The 25,500-nt window shown below is 35.8% G+C and overlaps 1 protein-coding gene across 1 annotated transcript in view; it reads left to right on the top strand.

The window, feature by feature from the left end:
* The window catches only part of AGBL3 (AGBL carboxypeptidase 3), a 57,799-nt gene that overhangs the window by 6,939 nt on the left and 25,360 nt on the right, over window positions 1-25,500 (top strand). Inside the window, 8 exon segments of the mRNA XM_087821326.1 lie at window positions 9,055-9,162; window positions 12,252-12,390; window positions 14,266-15,045; window positions 18,049-18,211; window positions 19,619-19,745; window positions 20,742-20,842; window positions 21,058-21,164; window positions 21,889-21,952. Of these exon segments, the coding sequence (XP_087677452.1) occupies window positions 9,055-9,162; window positions 12,252-12,390; window positions 14,266-15,045; window positions 18,049-18,211; window positions 19,619-19,745; window positions 20,742-20,842; window positions 21,058-21,164; window positions 21,889-21,952 (1,589 nt within the window).

Below are 25,500 nucleotides of genomic sequence, written 5' to 3'. Positions count from 1 at the left end.
AGAAAACATTAGGGAAAAACTTCATGACATTGTTCCTGGCAATGATATCATGGATATGATAGCAAAAGCACAGAACAAAAACAAAAATAAACAAGGGGGGCAACAAAAAGCTTCTGCACAGCAAAGGAAATAATACAGTGAAAAGGCAACCTTTGGAACAGGCAAAATATCTGCAAACTATATTTCTGATAAGGAGTTAACCTCTAAAATATATAAGGAATTTCTACAACTCGGTAGCACACAAATAACCAGATTAAAAAATGGGCTAAGGACCTGAATAGATATCTTCCCAAAAAAGACACAGATGGCCAACAGGTATATTTATTGACTTTTTATGTAAACTCTGAAGTCAGATAAAATTATTTACCATTTTGTTGTTGGTTGAACTCGTTTTCTTCCTGATCTGTAAGTGCTCTCTGTATATTCATGAGATTGGCTTAATATGTCATGTATGTTGCATAATTTTTTTCTCAGTTTGTCATTTGCCTTTTATCTTTCTCATGTAGAAAATTTTAATTTTTACTTAATCACTTTTTCATTTTTTCTATAGCTTCTGGGTTTTGAAATTCCCAAGTTTCTCTTAGCACATTTCAAGTTGTATTTTTTGTAATTAAAATTTTTTCCCATCAGGAACCCATTTCGCTGCAAGAAGTGAGCTCCCAACCCAGTTATGTTAACTGTCAAGTCAGGTGTTCCAACAAATTACTAAATAATGTTTTGTCTGCTGATTAATTGGATATGCCATAATTATTATATACTAAATTCTGATGTCTAATTTTGAATTATATTTTATTCCACTAACCTGTATTTTCCTATGCTGGTTCAAAAGCCTTTAATGCTATAGTTTTATAACTATAAGCTTTGTTATGCGGGAAACTTAGTTCCTCATCATTCCTTTTCTCTTTTAAAAAGTTTTCTAGTTTCTTGGCTTATTATTTTTTACCTTACTGTATTGCTTATTTTGCCTTATTGTGCGTATTTCTGTATGGAATTTAAAATAAGCTTTCCTAGTTGTCCCAAAATTAATACTGGTAACTTACTGTGATCACATTACATTTATAGATTAAGCAAGAGAGACATCTTTACAGTAGTGCATCTTCCTAGCAAAGAACAAGGTATGTCTCACTATTCATTCTAGTTCTTCTTTATCTTCCTTAGTATAGTTTTAAATTTTTTTCTGCATTTTTTTAAGTCTTATTGTTAGGTATTTTATTTTGTTGCTATTTTAAATAGAATCTTTATTGCATATTTTCTAACTTGTTTTGTAGAGGAAAGCTAAGTTTTTTGTTGTGTGTGTGTATTAATTTTGGAACCACCCACTTCCTATATCTGGTTTTTAAGTTATTGTATATATGTGTTTTATACAATTGTATCATCTAGTAGTGATATAATTAAATCTCCTTATTTCCAGTTTTTATATAGCTGATGCTACTTTTTCTTGACTGAATCCATTGACTGGTACTTTTAAAAAATATTTAATAGTTTTATATTCATCTTGTTCCCTATTTTAATGGGGATGCTTTTAGTGTTTTCTCGCTAAGCAAAATATTGGCTTATGGTTTGAAATAAATTTGCTTTTGATTTTATTAAGGAAGTATCCGTTTATTCTTTATTATTCAGAAACATTACCAGAAATAATTACTAAGTTTTATTAAATGCCTTTTAGCATTTATAGAGAAAAAGTATGATAAGGTTCTCATTTGATGTATTACTTTGGTGAATTATAGTAATAGATTTTTTATATTGAGTCATATATATATATAAATCCTCACCTGAGGATATATTATTGATTTTAGAGAGAGAGGAAGTGCAGGGGGGGGGAGAGAAACATCAATGTGAGAAAGAAACATGGCTCAGCTGCTTCCCCTATGGGTCCTGACCTGGGCTCAAACCTGCAACCTTTTGGTGCATGGGACAATACTCCAACCAACTGAGCCCCCTGACCAGGACTGAACCAGCTATATATTATTGGAATGAACTTTAGTTAGTCATTGTGTATATTTTGTGTGTTGCTTAAGTCCATTTGCTAATATTTTATACAGGATTTTTGTTTTAATATTCGTAAGTAATATAATTTGTAATTTTCTAGCTTTTGTGCTTTTTTAGGTTTTAGTATAAATGTATTCAAAATTCTTCCTTATGTTCTAAAACAGTTTGAATAATATTGTAATTAACTGTTTTTTTAAAGTTTGATAGAATTCACCTAAAACAGTCTGAACATATTTGTTATTGCTTTAGATATAAAGAGCATATTTTTATTGTAAAACTTCTCTCTCTTCTTTGTTAGTTCTGTTTAGATTTTCTTCCTATTCCAGAGACAGTTCTGATTATTTGTATTTTCCTAGAAAAATAATGCTTTTATGCAGAACTTTTCATTCATTTACATAAATTTAGTCAAAGTGTTCTCTTGTAATTATTATAATTTCCTTTGACTATATGGGATTCTTTTCCCCTCTGTTGTCATATTTTATGTTACATATTTGTACATTCTTATTTTCTTATTCCCTGATTATGTCAGTGGGATTTGTCTTGTTAGTTTTTCCAAAGAGTCAATGTTTGAATATAGTAGTTCTGATGTGCTGTTTTCTTGTTCATTAATATATGGGTTTTTTGTATATCTGATTCACTTAGGGTTTTTTAAATTTAACCTCATTCTGTACTTAACTTCTTGTTTCCCAGTATTATGACGATTTTTAAATAGAGAGACGGTGAAAGTTTTGTACAGGAACACCCACAACTCACCAGCTAAGTTCTTATTATTTGCCATATTTCTTGATCACATATGTACCCAGCTATCCATCCGTCTCTCTATCCGTCAAACCATCTTAATTTTTATTTATTTCACAGTAAGTTGCAGACAACCTTACATTTAAAGTCTAAACATTTTAGCATGCATATTATTAGCTAGAGTTTAATCTTGGTGTATTATTCTTTTTATTTTTGAGGTAAATTTTACATTCAGTGAAATGTGTGAGTCTAAGTGTATCACTCAATGTATTTTAGCAAATGCATACATCTGTGTAGTCTAAACCCCTACTACAATACCATTACAATCTTTTAAAATTTTTAAATAATACTTGTATGCTTAATACTATTTAATGCTAATGAAAGAAATCAACAAATATCTAAATAGATCAAGAAATGGATTGGAAAACTCAGTCTAGTAAAGGTGTCAGTTCTTCCCAAATGGATAGGTTCCAGGCAATTTCTATCAAGATTTTTTTGTAGACATACACAAGATTGTTCTAAAATATTTTTTTAATGTTCTGATTGATTTTAGAGAGAGAGGAAGGGAAAGAGAAACATCTATGTGAGAGAAAAACACTGGTTGGCTGCCTCCCATACATATCCCAACCGGGGATTGAACCCAAAACCTGGCCACAACGATCTGGGCAATTGTTCTAAAATTTATATGGAAAAGTGAAGGAACTGAGAATAGCTAAAACAATTTTGAAAAGAAGCACAAGATGGGAGGAAGAAATCAGCCTGTGTGCTTTCGAAACCTTTTATATAGTTACAGTAGTCAAGGCCCTGTCCTATTAGTGGAGGGATATACATAGATCAGTGGAACAAGAGAACCCAGAAATAGAACCACACAAATATGCCCAACTGATTTTTTACAAAGTGCAGAAACAATTCAGTGGAGGAAAGTTGGCATTTTTATCAACTGTTAGACATCCATAGGTCAAAAAAATGAACTTCAATCTAAGTCTAGTGCTTATAAGAAAAATTAATTCAAACTGGGTTCAGACTTAAATGTAAAGCATAAAATATAAAACTTTAAAATAGGAGAAAATCTTCGCAATCTAAAGCTAAACAAGTTCTTAGGACTGACACCAAAAGCATAATTAATAAAATTTTAAAATCAATAAGTTGGACTTCATCAAAATTAAAAACTTTTGCGTTATAAAAGATCTTAAGAGGGAGAAAAAGGGTGAGGCGTACATGCCAGCTGATTCTGTCCCTTTTTATGAGAAAAACAGCTTTCCCAAAAATTTCACCAGTAGTCTTTTTTACATCTTGGTCAGCTTTATATTATGTGGCTACTCCTAGCCACAGGGAAGCCTGGAAAATTGAGGTTTTTAGTGGAGCTCATGCTGCCCTGGTACAGGTTTTTGGTCATAAAAACAAACAAGAAGAAAGTCTGAATGGATATTGGGAGGGCAACTAGCAGTGTATTCAACAACTGCAATTTTGCAGGCCCTCCTGCTATACATTCCTTTGTTCATGTAACAGTGAACTAACTTGAACTAGTACTTGATGCTGCATATGGAAATGGCTCATCCTGGCAATTACTTACCAAAGTCACCTATTCTGCCTTATAGCAAATAGTCATCTTTGATATCTACCACTTAAGACAAAATTATGTGGCTCCTTAGCACTACTGCACTTTTCGATGTGCTGTGAAGCTTTTTGGAGGAATACCTACGTTTTGTATGCCCTTGTTAAGGAGAAGTATATAAAGCTTTATGGCAGATAACTCAAATGCTGAACAAAAATCACCATGATTGAGAACACTTTTAAAGGCTTGAATATTCTAAAATTTAAGGATGTATGTAATTGTCCTGAGAAGCCTGTGCCATAAATCTAAGAGAATGTAATTATTAAATTAAATGAGAACCAGATATAAACTAATAAGGGATGTCAATGAGTTAGATAACTTAGATGTAATGGACAAAAGCTTGGAAAGATAAGACTGCTGAAACTGACTCAAGAGGAAATAGAAAACATAAATAGATATATAATAAGTAGAGAGATTGAATTAGTAATAGAAAAACTACCCACAAAGAAAAGCCCAAGCTCAGACAGCTTCATTGCTGAATTCTACCAAACACTTAATGTTTGGAATGGTCTACCAAAAAGTTCCTACCAATTCTTCACAAACTCTTCCAAAAAAATGGAAGAGGAGAGAAAACTTTAGGAGACCAGTATAACCCTGTGTACAAAGCCAGAACAAGACACAAAAAACCTACAGACCAATACCTATTATGAATGTAGATGCAAATTTTCTCAACAAAATACTAGTAAACTGAATCCAACAACACATAAAAATAATTATACATCATGACCCCATAGAATTTATCCAGAAATTCAAAGTTAATTTAGCATTCAAAAATCAAGTAATGTAATTGATATAATGAAATCAACTAATGTATTACAGCATATTCTTAGAATAAAACCCAAAAAGTATATATCTTCTCAATAGCTACAGAAAAAGCATTTAAAATCCAACAACCCTCCCTCAGAGGCAAAATTACCCTGCTGAGAACCACTGACCTTGACACTTTCATAATTTCTGGAACCTGAATGATCTGGCCTTGGTCTTTAATTACTAAAGAAAACAATATTCTCAATCCTAAGACCAAAGATATGCTAACCATATATTGACCCAGTGCTGATGTGACAGGACCCCTACTCTCTTGGTTTGATGAGCCACCCATATGAAATTAATGGCCAGAACACTGCTAACTTCTGGAAACTGCTGCAGCTAAGAGATCATGGACATCTACCAGCTAAGCTGGATTGTCACATTGACATACATCCAACAATTGAAATATGTGTCAGAATCTATGTATGTGTCAAAGCGACATGTGTATCAGTCAGTATGGGTCAGAATCAACATGCATGTCAGAATCTATATGTGCCAAAATTGGAACATGCCAACATGTGGCAGAATAAATGTGTCAAATCAGAGTTGACATGCATGTCAGAATCAACATATATGTCAAGATTGACATGTTTCTGAATGGACACATGTCACGACTGATGTGTTTCAGAATTGGTGTGTGTTGGTTTCAACGTGTGTCAGAATGAACACGTGTCAGTGAACATGTCTAAATCAACATGTGTCAGAATTGGCACACATGTCAGAATCGATGTGCATGTGAAAGTCATCAATATGGCAGATCAAAATTGACGTCAGTTTCGGCATGTGTGTCAGAATTGACATTTTGTTACAATGAACATGTGTGGTGAAACTGACATGTTTCATAATCAACATACATTTCGGAATTGATATATGTATCATAAGTGACAAGTGTCAATAGTAACATGCATGTCATAAGTGACGTGCCATAGTGGCATACGTGTTATTCGTGACATGTCGCAGTTGACATACATGTGGCTGACATTTATAGAGCATTTTACTGTTTATAAAGTTTTTTCAGAAGTTGTCTTATAATTTTAGGTGTGATGTGGTTCTCAAGAAAGTTATTGTTCGATTAGCTGCTCACAACTTTTTTTTAATTGAGGTAAAATTTACATTGCATAAAATTAACCATTTTAAAGTGAACAATTCAGCATTTAGTACTTTTTTGTTGTTGTGTAACTATCACCTCTGTCTAAATCCAGAACATTTTTGTGTCCCTGCCAAAAGACCCTGTACCTATTACTCATTCTTCATTCTCTCCTCCCACAGTAAAATTACTAATCTGCTTCCTGTCTCTGTGGATTTGCCTGTTCTGGACATTTTCTATCTTTACAATCAAACAATAAAAATATATATAAAATTCAACACCCTTTCATGTAAAAAAAAATAGAATGGAAAATCCTCCATAAGATAAAGAGCATCTATGAAATCTCACAGCTAATATTATACTTAATGGTGAAAGAATGGATGCTTTTCCCTTAAGATCAAAAACAAGACAAGGATATCTTCTTGCCTCTTCTATACAACATGGTAATGGAGCTTCTAGTCACAGTGATTAAGCAAGAAAAAGAAATAAAAACATCCAGGTTAGAGAGGAAGAAGTGAAACTATTTCTGTTCACCAATGACATAGTCTTGTATATAGAAAACTCTATGCAACCCACTAAAAAACAATTACTAGAACTAGTAAATGAGTTTGGCAAGGTGTTAAATCAATTATATTACTATACACTTACAATGAAAAATACTAAAATGAACTTAAAGAAGCAATTTCATTTACAATAACATCAAAAGAATATTATAGGACTGAATTTAAGAACAGTATAAAACTTATGCTCTGAAAATTATAAAACATTATTGAAAGAAAATTTTAAAAATCTAAATAAATGAAAAGACACCCATGTTCATGGATCAGAAAATTTATGATTGTTATGATGGCAGTCCTCCCCAAATTAATCTACCAACTCAATACAGTCTCCATCAGAATACTAACTGCCTGCTTTGTAGAAAGTAACAAACTGATCCTAAAATTCATATGGAAACAAGGAATTTAGAATAGCAAAAAAAGAAAAAATCTTGAAAAAGAACAATTTGAGACTCACTATTCCCAGTTTCAAAGCTACAAACTGTAACACTAACCAAGACAGCATTGTACTATCATGAAAATAGGAATATAGGTCAATGAAGCTAAAAGTCCAGAAATAAACCATATGTTTGTGGTCAACTGATATTCAGCAAGGGTGGCGAGTCTATTCAACAAGGAAAGAATAGGCTTTTCAACAAATGGTGGTGGGAAAACTGGATAAATAACACATCATATAAAAAATTAACTAAAAATGGGTCAAAACCTAATGGGTCAAGCTCTTGGAAGAAAACATAGAAGTAAATCTTAATGACCGTGAATTTGACAATGGGTTCTTAGCTATAACACCAAAAGCACAGGCAACAACAACAACAAAGATGGGTCAATTGGATTTCATCAAAAACTTGTGCTTCAAATAAAACTATCAAGAAAGCGAAAATACCACCCACAGAATGGGAGAAAATATTCACAAACTATCTGACGAAGGACTTATATAGAACTCTTACAACTCACAATAAAAAGGGTATATACCTAGAATATATATAACTTCTACAACTCATACTAAAAAAGAGAAATAACTTAAAAAGTGCAAATGATCTGAATGGACATTTCTCCAAAGAAGATAAACATGGCCAATAAACAGATGAAAAGATATTCAGCGTGTTTAGTTATCAGGGGAATGCAAATTAGTAACAACAACACCCACTCTGATGACTGCAATCAAAATCAGATAGCAAGTGTTGATGAGAATATAGAGAAATCAGAATCTTCCTCTGATGGTGGAATATAAAATCATGCAGCCTCTTTGGAAAAGTTTGGCACTTCTTGAGAAAGTTAAACATAGAGTTACCATAAGAGTACTTTGATAAGCTGAAACCTTGACCCCATTGTACATATTCTTTCTCCAGGTCTAATGTCAGAGTTTCACATTTCTTATTAGAAGGACTACTCATTATTAAATAATGAAAGAAGAACATAGACAGATTAATGAAGTCTGTTTCTTTAACTGGGATGTCTGGCCGTCATGCATCTTTTGATGATAAACATACACAAAGGCAAATAGCTGAAATTTCCCAAATTTTCAGAAACTATGCTATGTTATCAGTTCATGATTAATTTTGGTTTGAGTCGATTAAGGTTTTCAACTAATAAGAGGATCTGGTTTTAGTTATAATTTATTGTTTATTATCAGTTTATTTGGTTGTGTCTTACTCAGTCACCCGACAATGTACAATGATGCACATTGGCATCAATATTTTAATCTATGCTTTCTCTGTAGCTAGACTTGACACCTATTAATTATGTCAGATAATTATGTCAGATATTAATTATGTTAACTTATGTTGCTAAAGCAGGTGTGTACATAATCCTCAAAATGTTTGACCAGTAATACTTGTTTATTATCACCAAATAATTTTCTTCTTACTGTTTCGATGACTGTATTTGGGATCATGGAGGCTGACTCCCTCTATGAGAATATATTTATTACCAGAGCCAAGCATAGTCTCACACACATAAGCCAATAATCAAGGAGAAGTAGGATAAGGAGTCATCACCAAATTCTCATTCCACTAAAAAGTGGGAACAAGTAGGGTAGTTGGGCTTGAAGTCACTGTTTCCAATCAAATAGGTCACTGTCAAAAATAGATGGTGCATTTGAGCATGTCTCAGACAACTTTTAAGAAACTTGGTCCTGAAAATAGTAAAGAAAAGGAAAGCTGGTATAGCTAAACAACTTGAAAATGTATGATAAAATTTTCCTGTTTATTTTTGTCACATTCAAGTAATGTTTTCTGTCTCTTTGTTTTTGTTTTTTTAAATAGATTCTATTCCTTCTTATTCTGAGCCAGTGTACATCCCAACAGGCCTAGAGATAGAGCCCGTTTATCCAAACTCCCAGGAAGATGCAGTGGTTTATCTAGCTGAAGATGGTGGGTACATAATGAAACATGTTGCTATAAAAATGTAATTTGGTACCTGGGCTAATCTCTTATATTTGTTTTACTGTTTATAGTGGAAATTGCAGATTACCAGGAAGTCCCTGTCTGCATAAAAATGTTTGGTTACATATTGGTCCCAATGTTGATTTAGTGCTAATTATGTTCTTGAAGGTATACTTCAATTTATGCAAGGTTACTTTAAAATAAAACATCATATTGGCCATTAGAATGGAGTTATATTTAGAAGGAATTATGCTTCACATCAGTTTTCAAAAGTAAATCCAGTGGAGAGTTCTGCAGCTATTTTTTCTTCTCTATCCACAGGTCGTATTCATACAGTCTTTCAGATGGTTGTTTTGTTTTGTTTTAATTTCATGCCATTTTGATGCAGTCCTTGGGATTTCTATCTTTAGAAGAGGAAAACACCCTGCATTGCAAATAACATTTAAGACTATATCTTAGAAGAGTGTTCTTAACACTCAAGATCAATATTTGTACTTTGAGAGCTGTAGTAATGCAAAATCTCATACCTGCTTTATGATAGAGTATACTAATAATAAAACAGATATCTCAGCCTATACCCTAAACTGCGCTACACCCTGCATTGCAAATAACATTTAAGACTATATCTTAGAAGAGTGTTCTTAACACTCAAGTTCAATATTTGTACTTTGAGAGCTGTAGTAATTCAAAATCTCATACCTGCTTTATGATAGAGTATACTAATAATAAAACAGACATCTCAGCCTATAGCCTAAACTGCACTATTCCCGATGAACCAACATAAGGAAGTATGGGGCTCCTGTACAATTTCACCATCAGATTCTATATCTCAAAGTATATGTTAAAGATAACCTTCCAGGGAACATACATATTTTATTTAAAGGCTAGCAAAACAGATAAATTCCCAGCGATTGTTTCCTATACAGTAAGCAATTCTAGAAATCATATACTCACATTTTTTTAAAACAACTGGAGTGAGAGAAGCACCTCTGATTTTTCTGGATTTCAAATATTTTTATGGCTAACTTTTCAAATATTTGCATGGCTAGTTGTAGAACTTCCACACGTAACTTAAATGAGATGTGATAAAAAATTGAAATAGTTGAGATGAGTCAGTCAGGGTCTTGTTAGGAATTGGCTGGCATACTTGCAATAATTTTTTTAAGTTCAGTGAAAGTATAACTTATAAAAGGATGGACGGAGTTAAGGTAGTTAACAAGGGATGGCGAAGCAACATAAGACTATCAACAGAGCAGAACCATTATGTTTCCTCAGCCTGAAGGGTAAACTGACAGCTAGTTTTTAGTCCTGTTGTTGTAGGAGAGGGAAGTCCCCAAACAACTGGCTATATAGAATTCTGGTTGATAATTTTTCTTTCAAAGATTTATTTCTTTAAAGCTTTGTTCCAATGTCTTAAGACATTTGTTGTCTTTAATATAAAGTCAGCCATAATTTATATCATTGTTCCCTATATATGATGTGTCTTATTCTCTGGCTGTTTTCCACAAATCCATGCTCTGCCTAGATTTTGTTTTCTTTATTTTTACTCTACTTGGAGTTTGCTGATCTTACTGGATCCATAGGTTAATAGAGTGCTCCCCCCCAATTTGAAAAAATTTCAGCCATTTTTTTTTTCACATATTTTTCTATATTCTTCTTTCTCTTCTGTCCTTTAGAATGCCAATTGCATATGTGTTGGGTTTCTAGCTATGTCCCACGTGTCCCTGGACCTTTGTTAATTTTTTGTCCTCTGTCCTTGAGTTTTTGAGTTCACGGTCTTCTTCAATCTTCAGTATCTTTTAAGCCCATCCAGTAAATCATTAATTTCAGTTATTGCACTTTTTATTTCTAGAATTTCCATTTGGTTCTTTTTTATAGTTTCCATTTCTTTTTTGAGATTAATCTGTTTATTCATTATCTGTATCTTTTCCTTTAAGTCTTTTAACATATATTCAAAGTCCTTTGCAAATCCCATCTGAGTTATGTTGGGGTTTGTTGAGTGTGTATGTGTGTGTGTTTCATAATGGATGAAATTTTCCTGCTTCCCTGCATGCTTCATAAATTTTTTACCATATGCAGGACATTGTGAAAGATATGTTGTAGGATTCTGTATTATGTTATCATAAAAACTTATGTTGAGTTTTGTTCTGGTAGGCAGCTAAATTGCTGGTAGGTAATTTTGCTTCTTTCAGGCTGGTTTTATTTTATTTTTTTAGGGCAGATTTATTTTCATTTTGTCCTTAATACTAGGTCATGGCCTTTACTCTTAGATGTGGTTCTTATGCCTAATGTGCAGCCTTTCTGGAGTCACAAAGAAATATCTTAGGTGCTTAGTGAAATCTTTCCACTCTGGATATGTTGAAATTTCAGTATATTCTAGAATTGTATGTCCTCTATCATCTCATCCTCCCAATAGCACTCTTTCCTACCTTGATTAGTCTTATCCTGTGCTTATACAGCCAAGCCCTCCGCAAAGGACTGGGGACCATGTAAACTGTTGAGGCCTTCCCTCTATGTAGCTTTCTTCTCTCTGGTGCCCTGCATCACAAATTTCAGCAGCCCCAAGCAACAATCTTGCCTCCTCAGCCCAGCAAGACTGTTACACTATTCTTAAGTTCCACCTTGCTATGATATAGTCAGAAAGTACTTACTGGAAGAAAGCCAGGGTTAAACACAGGCTTACTTCATGTATTTATATTTTTTCAAGAATCCGATATAGTTCTGGTCTATGTGTTGTCCAAATATATGAAAAAAAGTTAGCTCGTACTTTCTGTCCAGTTTTATAGTCATTTACAGTGAAAGGTCAAGTTCAGAATCAATTATTTCATAATAACCAGAAGCAGAATGAGTATTCTTAATGTGAGTAATATATGAATTATTTTAGGCATTGCTTTTCTCATCTAAAATACTCTTAGATTTTCTTACTTCAACATCTGTATATTAGTATCAAATTACTTTACAAATTACAATTCTTAGTGACCCTTCACTTATACTTGCATTATAGCTCCAAACTCTGTGAAGAATCGCCTATACTTTAGACATGGCTTAATATCTTTATGGCCTGTTTCTCTCATCAGCTTACAAAGAGCCCTGTTTTGTGTATTCCCGAGTTGGGGGCAACCGAACACCCCTGAAGCAGCCTGTGGATAATCGTGACAACACTTTGATGTTTGAAGCAAGGTTTGAGAGTGGTAATCTACAGAAGGTAGTCAAAGTGTAGGTTTTAATTATGTTTATGTTCATTTGAGGAGCTAGACCATCAGCTATTTGTTACTTTCTGCATTTGGTACATTAAAAGTTTAGTATCCATCACTGAACTGGAATTCCTTGAAGTATAGATGCTAATTAGAAGTTATCCTGGGGGTGGGTATGAAAGGGTCGACTAATTTTGAAAACTGTGAATTGAAGTAAGTAGGTTTCTGTACTTCCCATTTTCAGTGTGCCAGTATGAATTGTCTCACACACATATACACACTGCTTCTCAAACTTTTTAAAATATGTTTGTTTATTTATTTATTATTTATTTATTTTTAAATATGTCTTTATTGATTTCAGAGAGAGGAAGGGAGTAGGAGAGAAAGAGAGAGAGAGGAACATAAGTGATGAGAGAGTAATTGTGGATCGAGCCCGCAACCCGGGCATGTACCCTGACCAGGAATTGAACCACGATCTCCTGGATCCTAGGCTGATGCTCAACCACTGAGCCATGCTTGGCCAGGCATGTAATTTTTTAAATATGTGGGTTTTTTAATTGATTTTAGAGAGAGGGAAAGGGAGAGGAAAGAGGGAAACATTGATGTGAAAGAGAAACATCAATCAACTGCCTTCTGCACGACCCCTACTGGGGATCTAGCCTGCAACCTGGGCATGTGCACTGACCGGAAATCAAACGGACAGCCTGGCTGGGTGTGGCTCAGCGGTTGAGTGTTGACCTAGGATCCAGGCAATCAGTTCGATTCCTGGTCAGGGCACATGCCCCGGTTGTGGGCTCGATCCCCAGTCGGGGGCGTGCAGGAGACAGCCGATCAATGACTCTCTCATTATTAATGTTTCTATCTCTCTCTCCCTCTCCTTTCCTCTGTCTGAAATTTAAAATTTCTTTTAAAAAAAAGAAATCAAACGGACAACCTTTTGGTGAGTGAATGATGCTCAACCAACTGAGCCACACTGGCCAGGGCTCAAACTTTTTAATAGAATAGTTCTTGGTATGAGTGTTCCATAAAATATGCTTAGGAAAATGCATGCTTTCCAAGGACATTCTTTTAAAAAAATTCTATTATGAAAATGTTTAAATATGTACTGAAGTACAGAGGATAATGAAGTTCTACATTAACTACCATATACCCATCACCTAGATTCAATAGCTATCAAGGTTTTGCAGCATTCATTCCGCCTATTCCTAGGTCACTGTTTATAACTCCACACACACACAGGCACACTAAGTGCAAGGTGCTGAGGATTATCAAGCTACTTGGTAAAGAAAAAAGTCACAACTAACCAGGTAAGTTTGATATATGTATGTATTATAAGTAACACAGAGTAAAATTATTTTTGCCTTTATATAAGTATTCTCAGTGACTAAATATGGAACATACAAATAGTGACCAAATACAGTCCTCAAAGAGTTTAAAATTTTGTAACTGTGTGGTTGTATTAATTTATATATGTTTTCAGTGTTCTCAGTGATAGCTATTTTAGATCCCTAGAATTAGAATCTAGTAGAAAACAGAAATATATCTGAAGTATAAAGAGAAGCATTGGACTTTAATTCAGTTTTAAGAACTCTTTAATCATTTCTTTTATAGAAAACATAATTGGAGTGAAAATATAATCTTTATCAAATCCCATTTTTTTAGGTGCTTTCTGGAATAGTAAAAAAAATGCTCTAGAATAAAGCGTGGAAGCAGTTTCACACCTAATGAAAGAGTTTCAAAACTTTCATCTTTTGCAATTACTTGCTATTTGGGATGCTGTCTAAATTAACATTGCCCTCTCACCCCCCACCCCCAAAGCTTTCTGTGAGTAGGTAAAAATAATCATCCTCATTTAAAACTGAATGTCATTTTTACCTTTTTATGTGGTTTTCCCCAGGGCAGAGTACGAATACCAGTTGACAGTGCGGCCTGACCTCTTCACAAATAAACACACCCAGTGGTACTATTTCCAAGTCACTAATACCCAAGCAGGAATCGTCTACAGATTCACCATTACCAATTTCACCAAGCCTGCTAGTCTGTACAACCGGGGTATGCGCCCGCTGTTTTATTCTGAAAAAGAGGCCAGGACCCGCGATATTGGCTGGCAGAGAATAGGAGACCACATCAAGTATTACAGGAACAACCCTGGGCACGACGGGCGTCATTACTTCTCCCTCACATGGACATTTCAGTTTCCGCACAGCAAGGACACCTGCTACTTTGCTCACTGCTACCCGTACACTTACACCAACCTGCAAGAATACCTCTCTAGCATCAATAACGACCCCGTCCGGTCCAAGTTCTGTAAAATACGCGTCTTGTGCCACACGATCGCTAGGAACATGGTTTACATTTTGACGATCACAACCCCCTTGAAGAACGCTGATGCGCAGAAACGAAAGGCGGTGATTCTGACTGCGAGGGTGCACCCAGGAGAGACCAACAGCTCCTGGATCATGAAAGGCTTCCTGGATTTTATTTTAGGGGACTCGCGCGACGCGCAGTTGCTTCGGGACACTTTCATCTTCAAGGTGGTGCCCATGCTGAACCCAGATGGTGTGATTGTAGGAAATTACCGCTGCTCGTTAGCTGGCCAGGATTTAAACCGTAACTATACCTCCCTGCTGAAGGAGTCATTCCCTTCTGTTTGGTACACCCGGAACATGATCCATAGGTAAGTAAGCCTCAAATTACCTCTCTGCTTCCTTAGTAAACTTCATAGGAAGGACTGGGTGCAGCAGCCCACTCATGGTACTCTTGATTTCCTTAGCTAGTTCAACTATAGCTACTTAATTTCCCCCCATTCTTCCTAACTCTGCTTCTGTACCTTTCTGGCATTATGCCCCTGGATTCACTAGCCTCTCGTTAAGTAATGATATAGACTCCAGAACATTTTAATGGCTTTGCGAAACTAATAGTTTGCATATCCCAAATTTGATTTCTTGCTAAAGCTAATGGTGGCACTGATGTTCACCTTGGGATCCTTGCATCCCTGATGTGTGAAAATTAATTACATCTTATAGAGCCTTCTAACACTGTGTTGATCATACATTGCTCTATGGTTAGTCTTTTGATTAACAGGTTACATAGTTATTTAAAACTTTCATGAATAACAGTCTTATTTGCCCCTAGAAAAAAAATTGAACAGCTTTAACTTTCCAAAGAATTGTAAAATGCACATAATATTTAAAATTTTTGTTGAATGACTAGATTAAGTGTGTGGAGCTGGAGTTAAACATAGTAGATTGGAATCCTCAATGTATCATTTGCTGTGTGACCTTGAGCAAGTTAAAAACAAATCTAGCCCCGCCAGGCATGGCTCAGCGGTTGAGCGTCGACCTAGGATCCAGGCAATCAGGGTTCGATTCCCGGTCAGGGCACATGCCCGTGTTGCGGGCTGCAGCCGATCAATGACTCTCTCATCATTGATGTTTCTCTCTCTCTCTCCCTCTCCCTTCCTCTCTCTGAAATCAATAAAGATATATTAAAAAAAAAAATCTAAACCTCAGTTTTATCAGCTATAAAATGTGAATAATACTACTTACCTCCGAGCTGAGAGGATTAAATGAGATTATTGTCACTCAAGTTCCCAGAATAAAATCTGGAACATTGCAAGCTTCAGATGTATTCAGTGCTTCCTCAAATATAAAAAAGAAAAAAAGTTGTTCAAAAAAATATGAGAACTAGAGTAGATTTTAATATCTTACCTGTGAGTAACAAAACTAGCCAAGCTGTTTCTAAAGTGACTTAAATTAATATAAGATGAGAGACCCTAAGATCCTGTTTTACTTCAGAAGTAATAATATCTCTTTGGGGATTAATTACTTAGAAGTAGAGGTTTCTTTTGACTCACAAGAAACCAAAAGACCATTAAAATTGGGGAAATGTTGAATTAAAAATATACAGCATATTTCATATTTAAGGAGCTAATGATATCCTTGTTTTATAATCTAGTTCGTTTTCTAAAAACCTGAAATGTCATTCAGTGACTTTATGTCGATCTGTTATCAATTAGTATTTATTTGGGCGCCACATGAGAAAAGGGCAATAAATTCATATAACAGATTACAGTATGAAGTTTCACTGTAGTTTAAAGGACTGTAGTTTCTAATAGAAGCTATGATTTTAGGTTTTAATATTTTTGTTGTAAAAGTACTGTAGCCCACCATCCGCAGTTTCACTTTCCAGTTTGTTTCCCATAGAGTCAGCTGCAGTCTGAAAGTATTAAGTGGAAAAATTCCAGAAATAAACAATTCATAAGTTTTAAATTGCATGCCTTCTGAGTAGCATGATGAAATCTCGCCTTGTACCACCTGGGACGTGAATTAACCCTTTGTCCAGCGTATCCAAGTTGTATATGTTTCCCTCCAATCACTTAGTAGCCATCTCATTATCACATTGACTTTTGTGGTACCCAGAGCATGTATTCAAGTCACCCTTATTTTACTTAATAACGGCCACAAAGCACAAGAGTAGTGATGCTGGAAATTCAGATATGCCACAGAGAAGCCATGAAGTGATGTATGTATAGGAAAAAATGTAGTACATATAGGGTTTGGTACTATCCGAGGTTTCAGGCATCCACTGAGGTCTTGGAATATATCCCCTGCAGATAAGGGGGGAACTACTTTTTATATTACTATAAAAACTATTGCTAACATTTTGGTATTTATCCTTCCAGATACAACAAATAATAGATGAAATTTTGATTATTTAAGTAATATAATGTTATATAAAGTTTAGAAATATGAAAAAAAAGGCAAAAATGCCCATAATTCTACCACCTTAACACTACCACTATTTTACCTTTTTAAAGCCATCTTCAATCTGTTTGAGGAGGCTTATTTTTTATTACTTTAATATTTATTGAATGCCTAAATTATATAAGCTAAGGATTATGCTCTTAAGAATATATGATAATTTCCTTAAATTATTATAAATTTACCTGAAAAAAATGTCAATTCTAACTTTGGGACCATTTTTCTCAGAATGATATTTACCCACTACATTAATCAAGGATTAAAATATTCATTGGCTTCAACCCCAAGTGCTAAGGCCCTCAACTGTTAACAAATACTTTGGGCATTTGTGTGCGTAGCACTGTTCCAGGTGACTTGAAGCATTCCCTGTCCTTTACAAGATTAGATGTCAAGAATATGAAAACTTTCCCTCGCAAGTGCCAAGTAAATGGTACCAACATTAAATGCTACAGGAGTTCAAAAGGTGTGTGGGCTTGACTGGTTAGAGAGGAGATGAGACGTGAGGCCAGTCTTGATGGATGAGAGGTAGCATTTGCACTCACAAAGATGAGGCAAGAAGGTACTGCGGTCAGAAGGACCTATGTGAGAGCCAATGGAGAGGGGTGGGGGTGAACTGGTTTCTGTGCACAGCAAAAAGCCAGAAGAATAAACCAGATTCTGTTGGAGAAAGTGTTGGGAATAAGATAAATTTGTCCTTTAGGGAAGGCATTTGTATTTTATATACGGTTAATAGGAAATTATTGCAGACACTTTAAAATTTGTGTATTGATAATACACAGTATAGATAAGAGAAATTGAAAGCTAGCATGTAAGAAATTCTATTTATTTGGATATTAGACTTGTAAATCCATAGCTACACCCATAAAAGAAAAATGCAGAGGTAACATTTAGTAACTTACTTTTTTGCTTCTTGGTAGATTGATGGAAAAGCGAGAGGTCATTTTATATTGTGACCTTCATGGCCATAGCAGGAAGGAGAACATCTTCATGTATGGCTGTGGCGGGAGTGATAAGTGTAAAGCATTATACTTACAGCAACGAATCTTCCCACTTATGATGAGCAAAAATTGTCCAGATAAAGTAAGCACTTTTTTTTTTAATATAAATTTGTTGATTTCAGAGAGAGGAAGGGAGAGGGAAAGAGAGAGAGAGAAACATCAGTAATGAGAGAGTAGTTATTGATCAGCTGCTTCCTGCACGCCCCCTACTGGGGATGAGCCCGCAACCCTGGCATGTGCCCTGAATCAAACCACGATCTCCTGGATCCTAGATCAATGCTCAACCGTTGAGCCACCCTGGCCGGGCAAAGTAAGCACTTTTTAAGATTTTAACTTTTCCTTTACTAAGCGTTGCCCACATGATACAGCAGAATGGATAATCTTATTCAGTAAACTGATTTTTTATTATTTTGCCTGGTTTTACAATTGACCATAAGAAAGCAACTGTAGAATGTTTAGTGGCCAGTAATCTGAAATGTGAAGAAGAAAATGCCTGTTGTCCTGTCACCATACTTAACAACAAAAAAAACACTGATCATTTTCCTCCAAAGGTCAAGAACAAGGCAGGGATATCCACTCTTATGCCTTCAGGTCAGCCTTTTCCTGGAGGTTCTAACAAGTGCAGTAAGGCAAGAAAAAGAAATACACAGTATACAGATTGGAAAGGAAGAAGTAATAAAGATGACATGACTGTCTTCATAGAAAATCCAAAGCGATCCACAAAAAACTCCTAGAAATAATAAGTGAGTTTAGCAATGTCATAGGAAACAAGGTCAACCCACAAAAACCAATTTAATTTATATGTATTTACAATGAACAATTGGAAACTAAAATTAAAAACAATACCATTTACCGTAGATCAAAAATCAATGAAATATTTGTTACTGCAAAGACATAGCATAAAGGAGTTTTTAGAAGTGATTGAATTGTTCTCTATCCTGATTATGGTACTGGTTACACAAATTTACATGTGTTAAAATTTATAGAATGGAACAACAAAAAGTCAAATTTATTATATGTTAATTTTAAAATAAAATGACAAAAACTTTGTAGATATGGTGTATAACAATTTTTCCGGCAGCTTTCAAATGATCTTTCATATGAAGATAAAGCATCTTTATTCTATTCTGAAAATCTGTAACGCTACTCTTCATTCCTAAACATGTTTAAGCCCCTTCTATAACTTTTTTGACATTTAAGATCTTATCCCAACAGTATTAAGAATTATTTAACTGGGTTTGAATGTATATGTTATGTATAGATAAAAAGTAAAATTCGTTGCTAGAATTTAAATCTGTAGTTTTCAGAAATGTAAATATGTCATTCTTAAAATGAGTTCTTTCCATTGGTTAGGAAATAAAAGCAGCTCCTGATGTTTTAGAGAGAATTACTGCTTTTGCACAACTACTTTTTCATTTTCAACCCTACTTCCTAAGACAGACATTGTTGTTACAAAAACAATGGGTCTCGTTCATTTGCTTCTTTCCAGTTTTCATTCTCAGCTTGCAAGTTTAACGTTCAGAAGAGCAAAGAAGGAACGGGAAGGGTGGTAATGTGGAAAATGGGAATCAGGAACAGCTTTACCATGGAGGCCACTTTTTGTGGATCTACTCTGGGTAAGACCAAATGTTCTCATTCATGGCTCTCAGAGCTTTAAACCAGAGACATTCTTAATGTAAGATTAATAGCATAGATAGTTTAATAGTGAGCACTTTCTTCTCACTTAGATACCTACGGATACCTAATTAATTCTATTAATAGGATGAGAAAACAAACTCCTACTATATGTATCTCTCTCATCATTTCCCTTTGTTAAGAACTGGAAGTTTTAGCATGTAGATGGAATACCTAATTGGTGGTTTCATGAATTAATTCTTAATTGCTTGGTGTATGGTTTTCGTAGAAGGGGTTCCTACAGTTGACTAATGATTTCAAGAAAATCAATGCTCATACTTAAAATATCAGAATGGAAATGTCTTTAATGGATTTACTATTTGTAAGGCAAATAGACTGGTTTTTTGTTGTTGTTTTTTGGTCAATTTATATTTTAATGGAAGCACTTGGTTCCTTGAACTAAAAATAAGTGTTCTGTAGTTCCATTTAAGAAATCTTAGTCACATCTAGCATATCCTTAGAATACTACATATTAAGATAATTGTCACATTGTTAGAAAATGTATCAACTCAAAGGAAAGCTGGACAACTCCACATGCAATTTCTGGCTAGTTTTTGAAGCACCTTGAAACTAGTATATTATTATTAATGATGATGAAAACATTAAAATCATTACCCAAATTTTTCTTTAAGTGATTTTAAGTGATTGTTAAGGTGTTTATAACTGGTAACCAAGTATTCTGTAACTTTCTTACTGAATTTTCTTCTGTCTTACAACATAGACTGATCTCTGTTAAGTCACCTTTGGTCCAAGTGGCAGAGGGGAATGGGGGAAAGAATTAAGCTGTTAAATGACCTGCCCCAGAAAAGAAAATCCAAAGGACAGGATATAAAATCATATCAGATGTTTTGTTTATACTCTGTTTTACAATGTAGGCCTACCTGCTAAGTTAAAAAATAAGTCATCCTCAAGGGTAGATTAACTTATTGATGTTTTAGGTAATAAACGAGGCACTCATTTCAACACAAAAGACTTGGAGTCGATGGGATATCATTTTTGTGATTCTCTCTTGGACTATTGTGATCCAGACCGAACTAAGGTAAGCAAAGTCCATTTGGTAACACTCCAGTCTACCAGATAACATAACCTGCCTATGGGCCTACGGCAATTTATTCCTTTTAATATACTGACTCTTCAGGGTTTTTGGTAGTTGATGTCCCAGTAGCTTTTGTTCCAGGTGTCTATAAATATTCAATTAGTTTAATTAGGAAATAAAGTTACTTTATAATTAACTCATTTATTATTTCCCCCTAGTATTATCAGTGCCTAAAAGAATTAGAAGAAATGCAAAAACATATAAACTTGGAAAAAGTCCTTGATGATTCAGATACTTCTATGAAAGAAGTTACATTGGAGTCTAGGTAAGTCAAGATGGTGGAAGGAATGTCATTTGGTGTGCTATTTTACTGTGTTCTTTATAATATTTCTAGGATGTAATTGCCAGTCTCAACTGAAAATCCTGACTATAGGTGGAGGAAAATTTTTTCCCATGCACATTACTTTGGCCAGGCCTCATCAACACTTTATTCATTTAGTCAAGTAGCATTAACTGAGCACCTACTATGCACTATATTGAAAGACATACTCAAATTGTTTTCATTGCTGTCATTACCCACAGAACTGATACATTTAGAAAGATACCACATAAATGCTCTTATGTTAGTATAATAAGTGCAAACTTCAGTGCTAGGGGAAATGTTGTTGGAAGAAAAAAGGTACTAATTTTAGTATAGGTCTATCAGAATAAATATCTGATTCCTCCCTTTTATTAATAAACTTTGAGTTAGTGCCCCTGTAACCTCCAGGGGTGACTAATAAGTTTGTTTGCAGGTGGAGAGTATCATTTTGAACTCATGGATTTGTTTATATTTGTTCTGTTCCAATCACTTTCAGTCATTTTTCTTCAAATACCCTAAGATGCCCAGAACTACCAAACATCTACACCACATTTGTAAACATTCTTCTCATTATTAGAACTATTTCTACCATTCCAGCAAGTTAATAAAGCAAAAGTAACAGTTGAAATTTTAAAGTGACACCAAAACATTCTGTAAACTAAAATAATATATTTTTTATTTTCTGCAGTAGCCGAGGCTCTGACAGTTCAGAATCAGACTCTCAGACTTATCTTGTCAAGTTAACTTCTCAGGTATGATTGAAAATGTCTGCCTGTGGTATGGATGCGCTAAATAGATGCTCTTCTTATTTGACTAACAATCAGGCAAAAAAAAGTTTACAGTTGTATAATTATTGTATAGCAATAATTGTAATTTTCAGATTATGTACCATGTCTTTAAATCATAGAATTATCTGACCTTATGGTCTCTTAGCACTCTTCCATTACAGATGAAAACAGTTAATACCCAGAGAGATTAAATTATTTCTCAAAAGCCACACCACTTGTTAATGGGAGTTGGTAGCATAACATACATCACCTGTCTGCCAGTCCAGTATTCATTTATTCACTTCTTTAACAAATGTATATTGACTCCAGTTATGTGCTCTAGGGATAGAGCAGTGAACAAAATAAGACAAAAATCCTTCCCTTTCATAGCATATATTCTAGTTGGTAGATATAAAAAATATATTGCCCTAGCTGGTTTTGTTCAATGGTTAGAGCATTGTCTGCGGACTGAAGGGTCCCGGTTCGATTTCAGCCAAGGGCACGTACCTCGGTTGCAGGCTCGATCCCCGGGATCAGGGCGAGTGTGGAAGGCAACCAATTGATGTGTCTCTCTCACATTGATATTTCTCTCTCTCTCTCTCTCTCCCCCTCCCCTCTTCTCTCCCGCCCTCCCTCCCTCCTCCTCTCTCTGAAAAGCAATGGAAAAAAATATCCTCAGGTGAGGATTAAAAAAAAATAAAATAAAAAACAAAAGTAAGTAAAATATATGACATGTGAGATGATAAGTGCTTATGGAGGAGATTAGAGCAGCTGGGGCAGGAACAGGGACTTTAGGTGGTATTACATACTGAACGTGTGTGCCTCCTACCAGATCCAAATGTTGAAACCCTAACCCTGGTGTAATGCTATTAGGAGGTGACTAAGAGTGACTAAGACACTCTCTTGGAACTGAGAGTGGGATGCTGCTGCAACAGATGCCAAAAATGTGGAAGTGGCTTTGGAACTGGGTGATGGGTAGAGGCCAGAAGAGTTCCGAAGTGGATATTAGAAAATGCTGATATTGCCATGAAGGGATTTTAAAGACAATTCTGGTGAGAGTTCAGAAAGAAAAGAGGACAGCTGTAGAGAATACATACAGGATCACGTGGGGAATGTTGGTGGAAATGTGATTGTTAAGGGTGGTTCTGATGGGGTCTCGGGCAGAAATGAGGACCGTGTTATTGGACAGTGGAGAACGTGCAGTCCTTGCTCTCAGCTGGCAGAGCACTTGACTGAACTATATTTGTGTTCTAGTGTTTTGTGGAAAGTAGATCTTGTAATAAAATTGGATATTTAGCTGAAGAGATTTCTAAGCAAAGTGTTGGAGGAGAGGCATCGTTCCTCCTGACTGCTTATAATAAAATGCAGGAAGAGAGCCCTGGCTGGGTGGCTCAGTTTGTTGGAGCATCATCCTGTGCACCAGAAGATTATGGGTTCAATTCCCAGTCAGGGCATATACCTAAGTTGCAGATTTGATCCCCGGTTGGGGTGCATACGGGAGGCAACCAATCGATGTTTTTCTCTCACATCAATGTTTCTCTCTTTCTCTCTCTCTCTCTAAAAAAAAAAAAAAGAAAAGAAATGCAAGAAGAAATAAAAGAATTGAAGAAGGAATTGTTAAGCAAAAAGGAACCAGAATATAAAGATTTAGAAAATTCTCAGCCCATCCATATTAGAAAGGGAGGGAGGGAGGGAGGGAGGGAGGGAGGGAGGGAGGGAGGGTGGGAGGGAGGGAGGGAGGGAAAGGAGAGAGAGAGAGAGAGAGAGGGGGAGAGAGAGAAAGAAAGAAAAAGAAAGAAGAAAGGAAGGAAGGAAGGAAGGAAGGAAGGAAGGAAGGAAGGAAGGAAGGAAGGAGAGAGAGAGAGAAAGAAAAAAGAAAGAAAGAAAGAAAGAAAGAAAGAAAGAAAGAAAGAAAGAAAGAAAGAAAGAAAGAAAGAAAGAAAGAAAGAAAGAAAGAAAGAAAGGGTGTTCAGAAGAGAACAGTAGGGTGTGAGGACCAACCACTTTATAAGGAGATTAGTGTGGGCGTGAACCACAGAACCAGCCACCCAGCAGGAAAATTGCCAGTTTGAACTGAAGGGGATAGAGACAGGAAGAATGAAGGAAGGCTGCCAGACTCCTTGAACTTTACAGTAGGATATCATAGAGCTATTTTGGGTGAATGTGCTCTGTTCTTCATAACAAGATTTAAAAAAAAAAAAAAAAAAAAGGCCCGAAGGTAACAAAGAGATTATCAGGCCCACTACCCCCTAGGTTTTAATAGGCAGACGGCCTCCTACAGAAGCCATGGAGGTAAGGCTCCTGGAGCCATGAGCGATGGTGTGGGCAGGGCCCCAACAGAGAACAGGCAGGGCAGCACCCTGCCAAGCTGTAGGAATGATGTTGCCACCCCAGTGGGTCCAGAAGCCAGAACATGAAACCAGAGAGTATTCTTGAGCCTTGAGATCTCTCTGAATTTCGCCTTGCTAGGTTTCAGCTTGCTTGGGACCTGTCACTTCATCTTTCTTTCCTGTTTCTTCCTTTCGAGATGGGAATGTCTGTCCTGTGCCTGTTCCACAACTGTATTTTGGAAGCACATACCTTGTTTGGTTTCATAGGTTCACAGCTGGAGAGGAACTTTACCTCAGAATGAACGATACTTTGAGTCTCAGCCATATCAGATTTAGATGATACTGAGATGAGACTTTGGACTTTAAAGTTGATGCTGGCATGAGTTGAGACTTTTGGGGTTGTTGAGATGAAATGAATGTATTTTGCATGTAAGAAGGACATGAATTTGGGGGCGGGGGGCAAATGCTATGGTCTCAATGTTTCTGTCTCCCCCAAATTCATATGTTGAAATTATAATGCCCAGTATTATGGTACTAGAAGGTGGGGGCCTTTGGGAGGTGATTAGGTCCTAAAGGGAGAGCTCTCACAAATGGGAATAGTGCTTATAAAACAGGCCCCAGAGAGTTCCCTAGCCCCTTCTTGAGGATGTAACAAGAAGTATGCTGCAACCTAAAAGAGAGCTCTCACCTGACCATACTGGCATTCCAGTCTCAACCTTCTAGCCTCCAGAACTATGAGAAATAAATTCCTCTTATTTATTAGTCACCCAGTCTGTGGTATTTTATTATAGCAGCCAAAAGGACTTAGATAGATCTTGCATTGGTGTTCTATTGCTGAGTAAAAAACTACCCCAAACATTAGCACTTAAAACAAGCAACATTTATTATCACACACACATGTAGGTCAGAAATCCAGGAGTGGCTTAGCTGGGTGTTTCTGAGGTCTCTCAAAAGGCTGCAGTGAAGGTGTTGGTCAGGCTGTGGTCTCACATGAAGGCTTGACTGAGGAAGGATCCATTTTCAAGGTCTCTCACATGGTTGTTGACAAGATTCAGTTCCCCACAGACTGTTGGGCTGAGGGCCTCAGTTCCTTGCTGGCTGTTGGTTGAAAGGCTCCCTCAGAGGTTCTTTGCCACGTGGGCTTCTCTATAGATGGCTCACAACACCTACCTGGCTTCCATCAGAGTGAGCATGCAAGAGAGT

Source organism: Miniopterus natalensis, chromosome 10 (assembly GCF_054644295.1).
Source record: "Miniopterus natalensis isolate mMinNat1 chromosome 10, mMinNat1.hap1, whole genome shotgun sequence".
In the NCBI taxonomy this organism is placed as follows: Eukaryota; Metazoa; Chordata; class Mammalia; order Chiroptera; family Miniopteridae; genus Miniopterus; species Miniopterus natalensis.
Note: the sequence above shows the minus strand (reverse complement) of the source record. Positions and strands in the feature narration are given on the sequence as shown.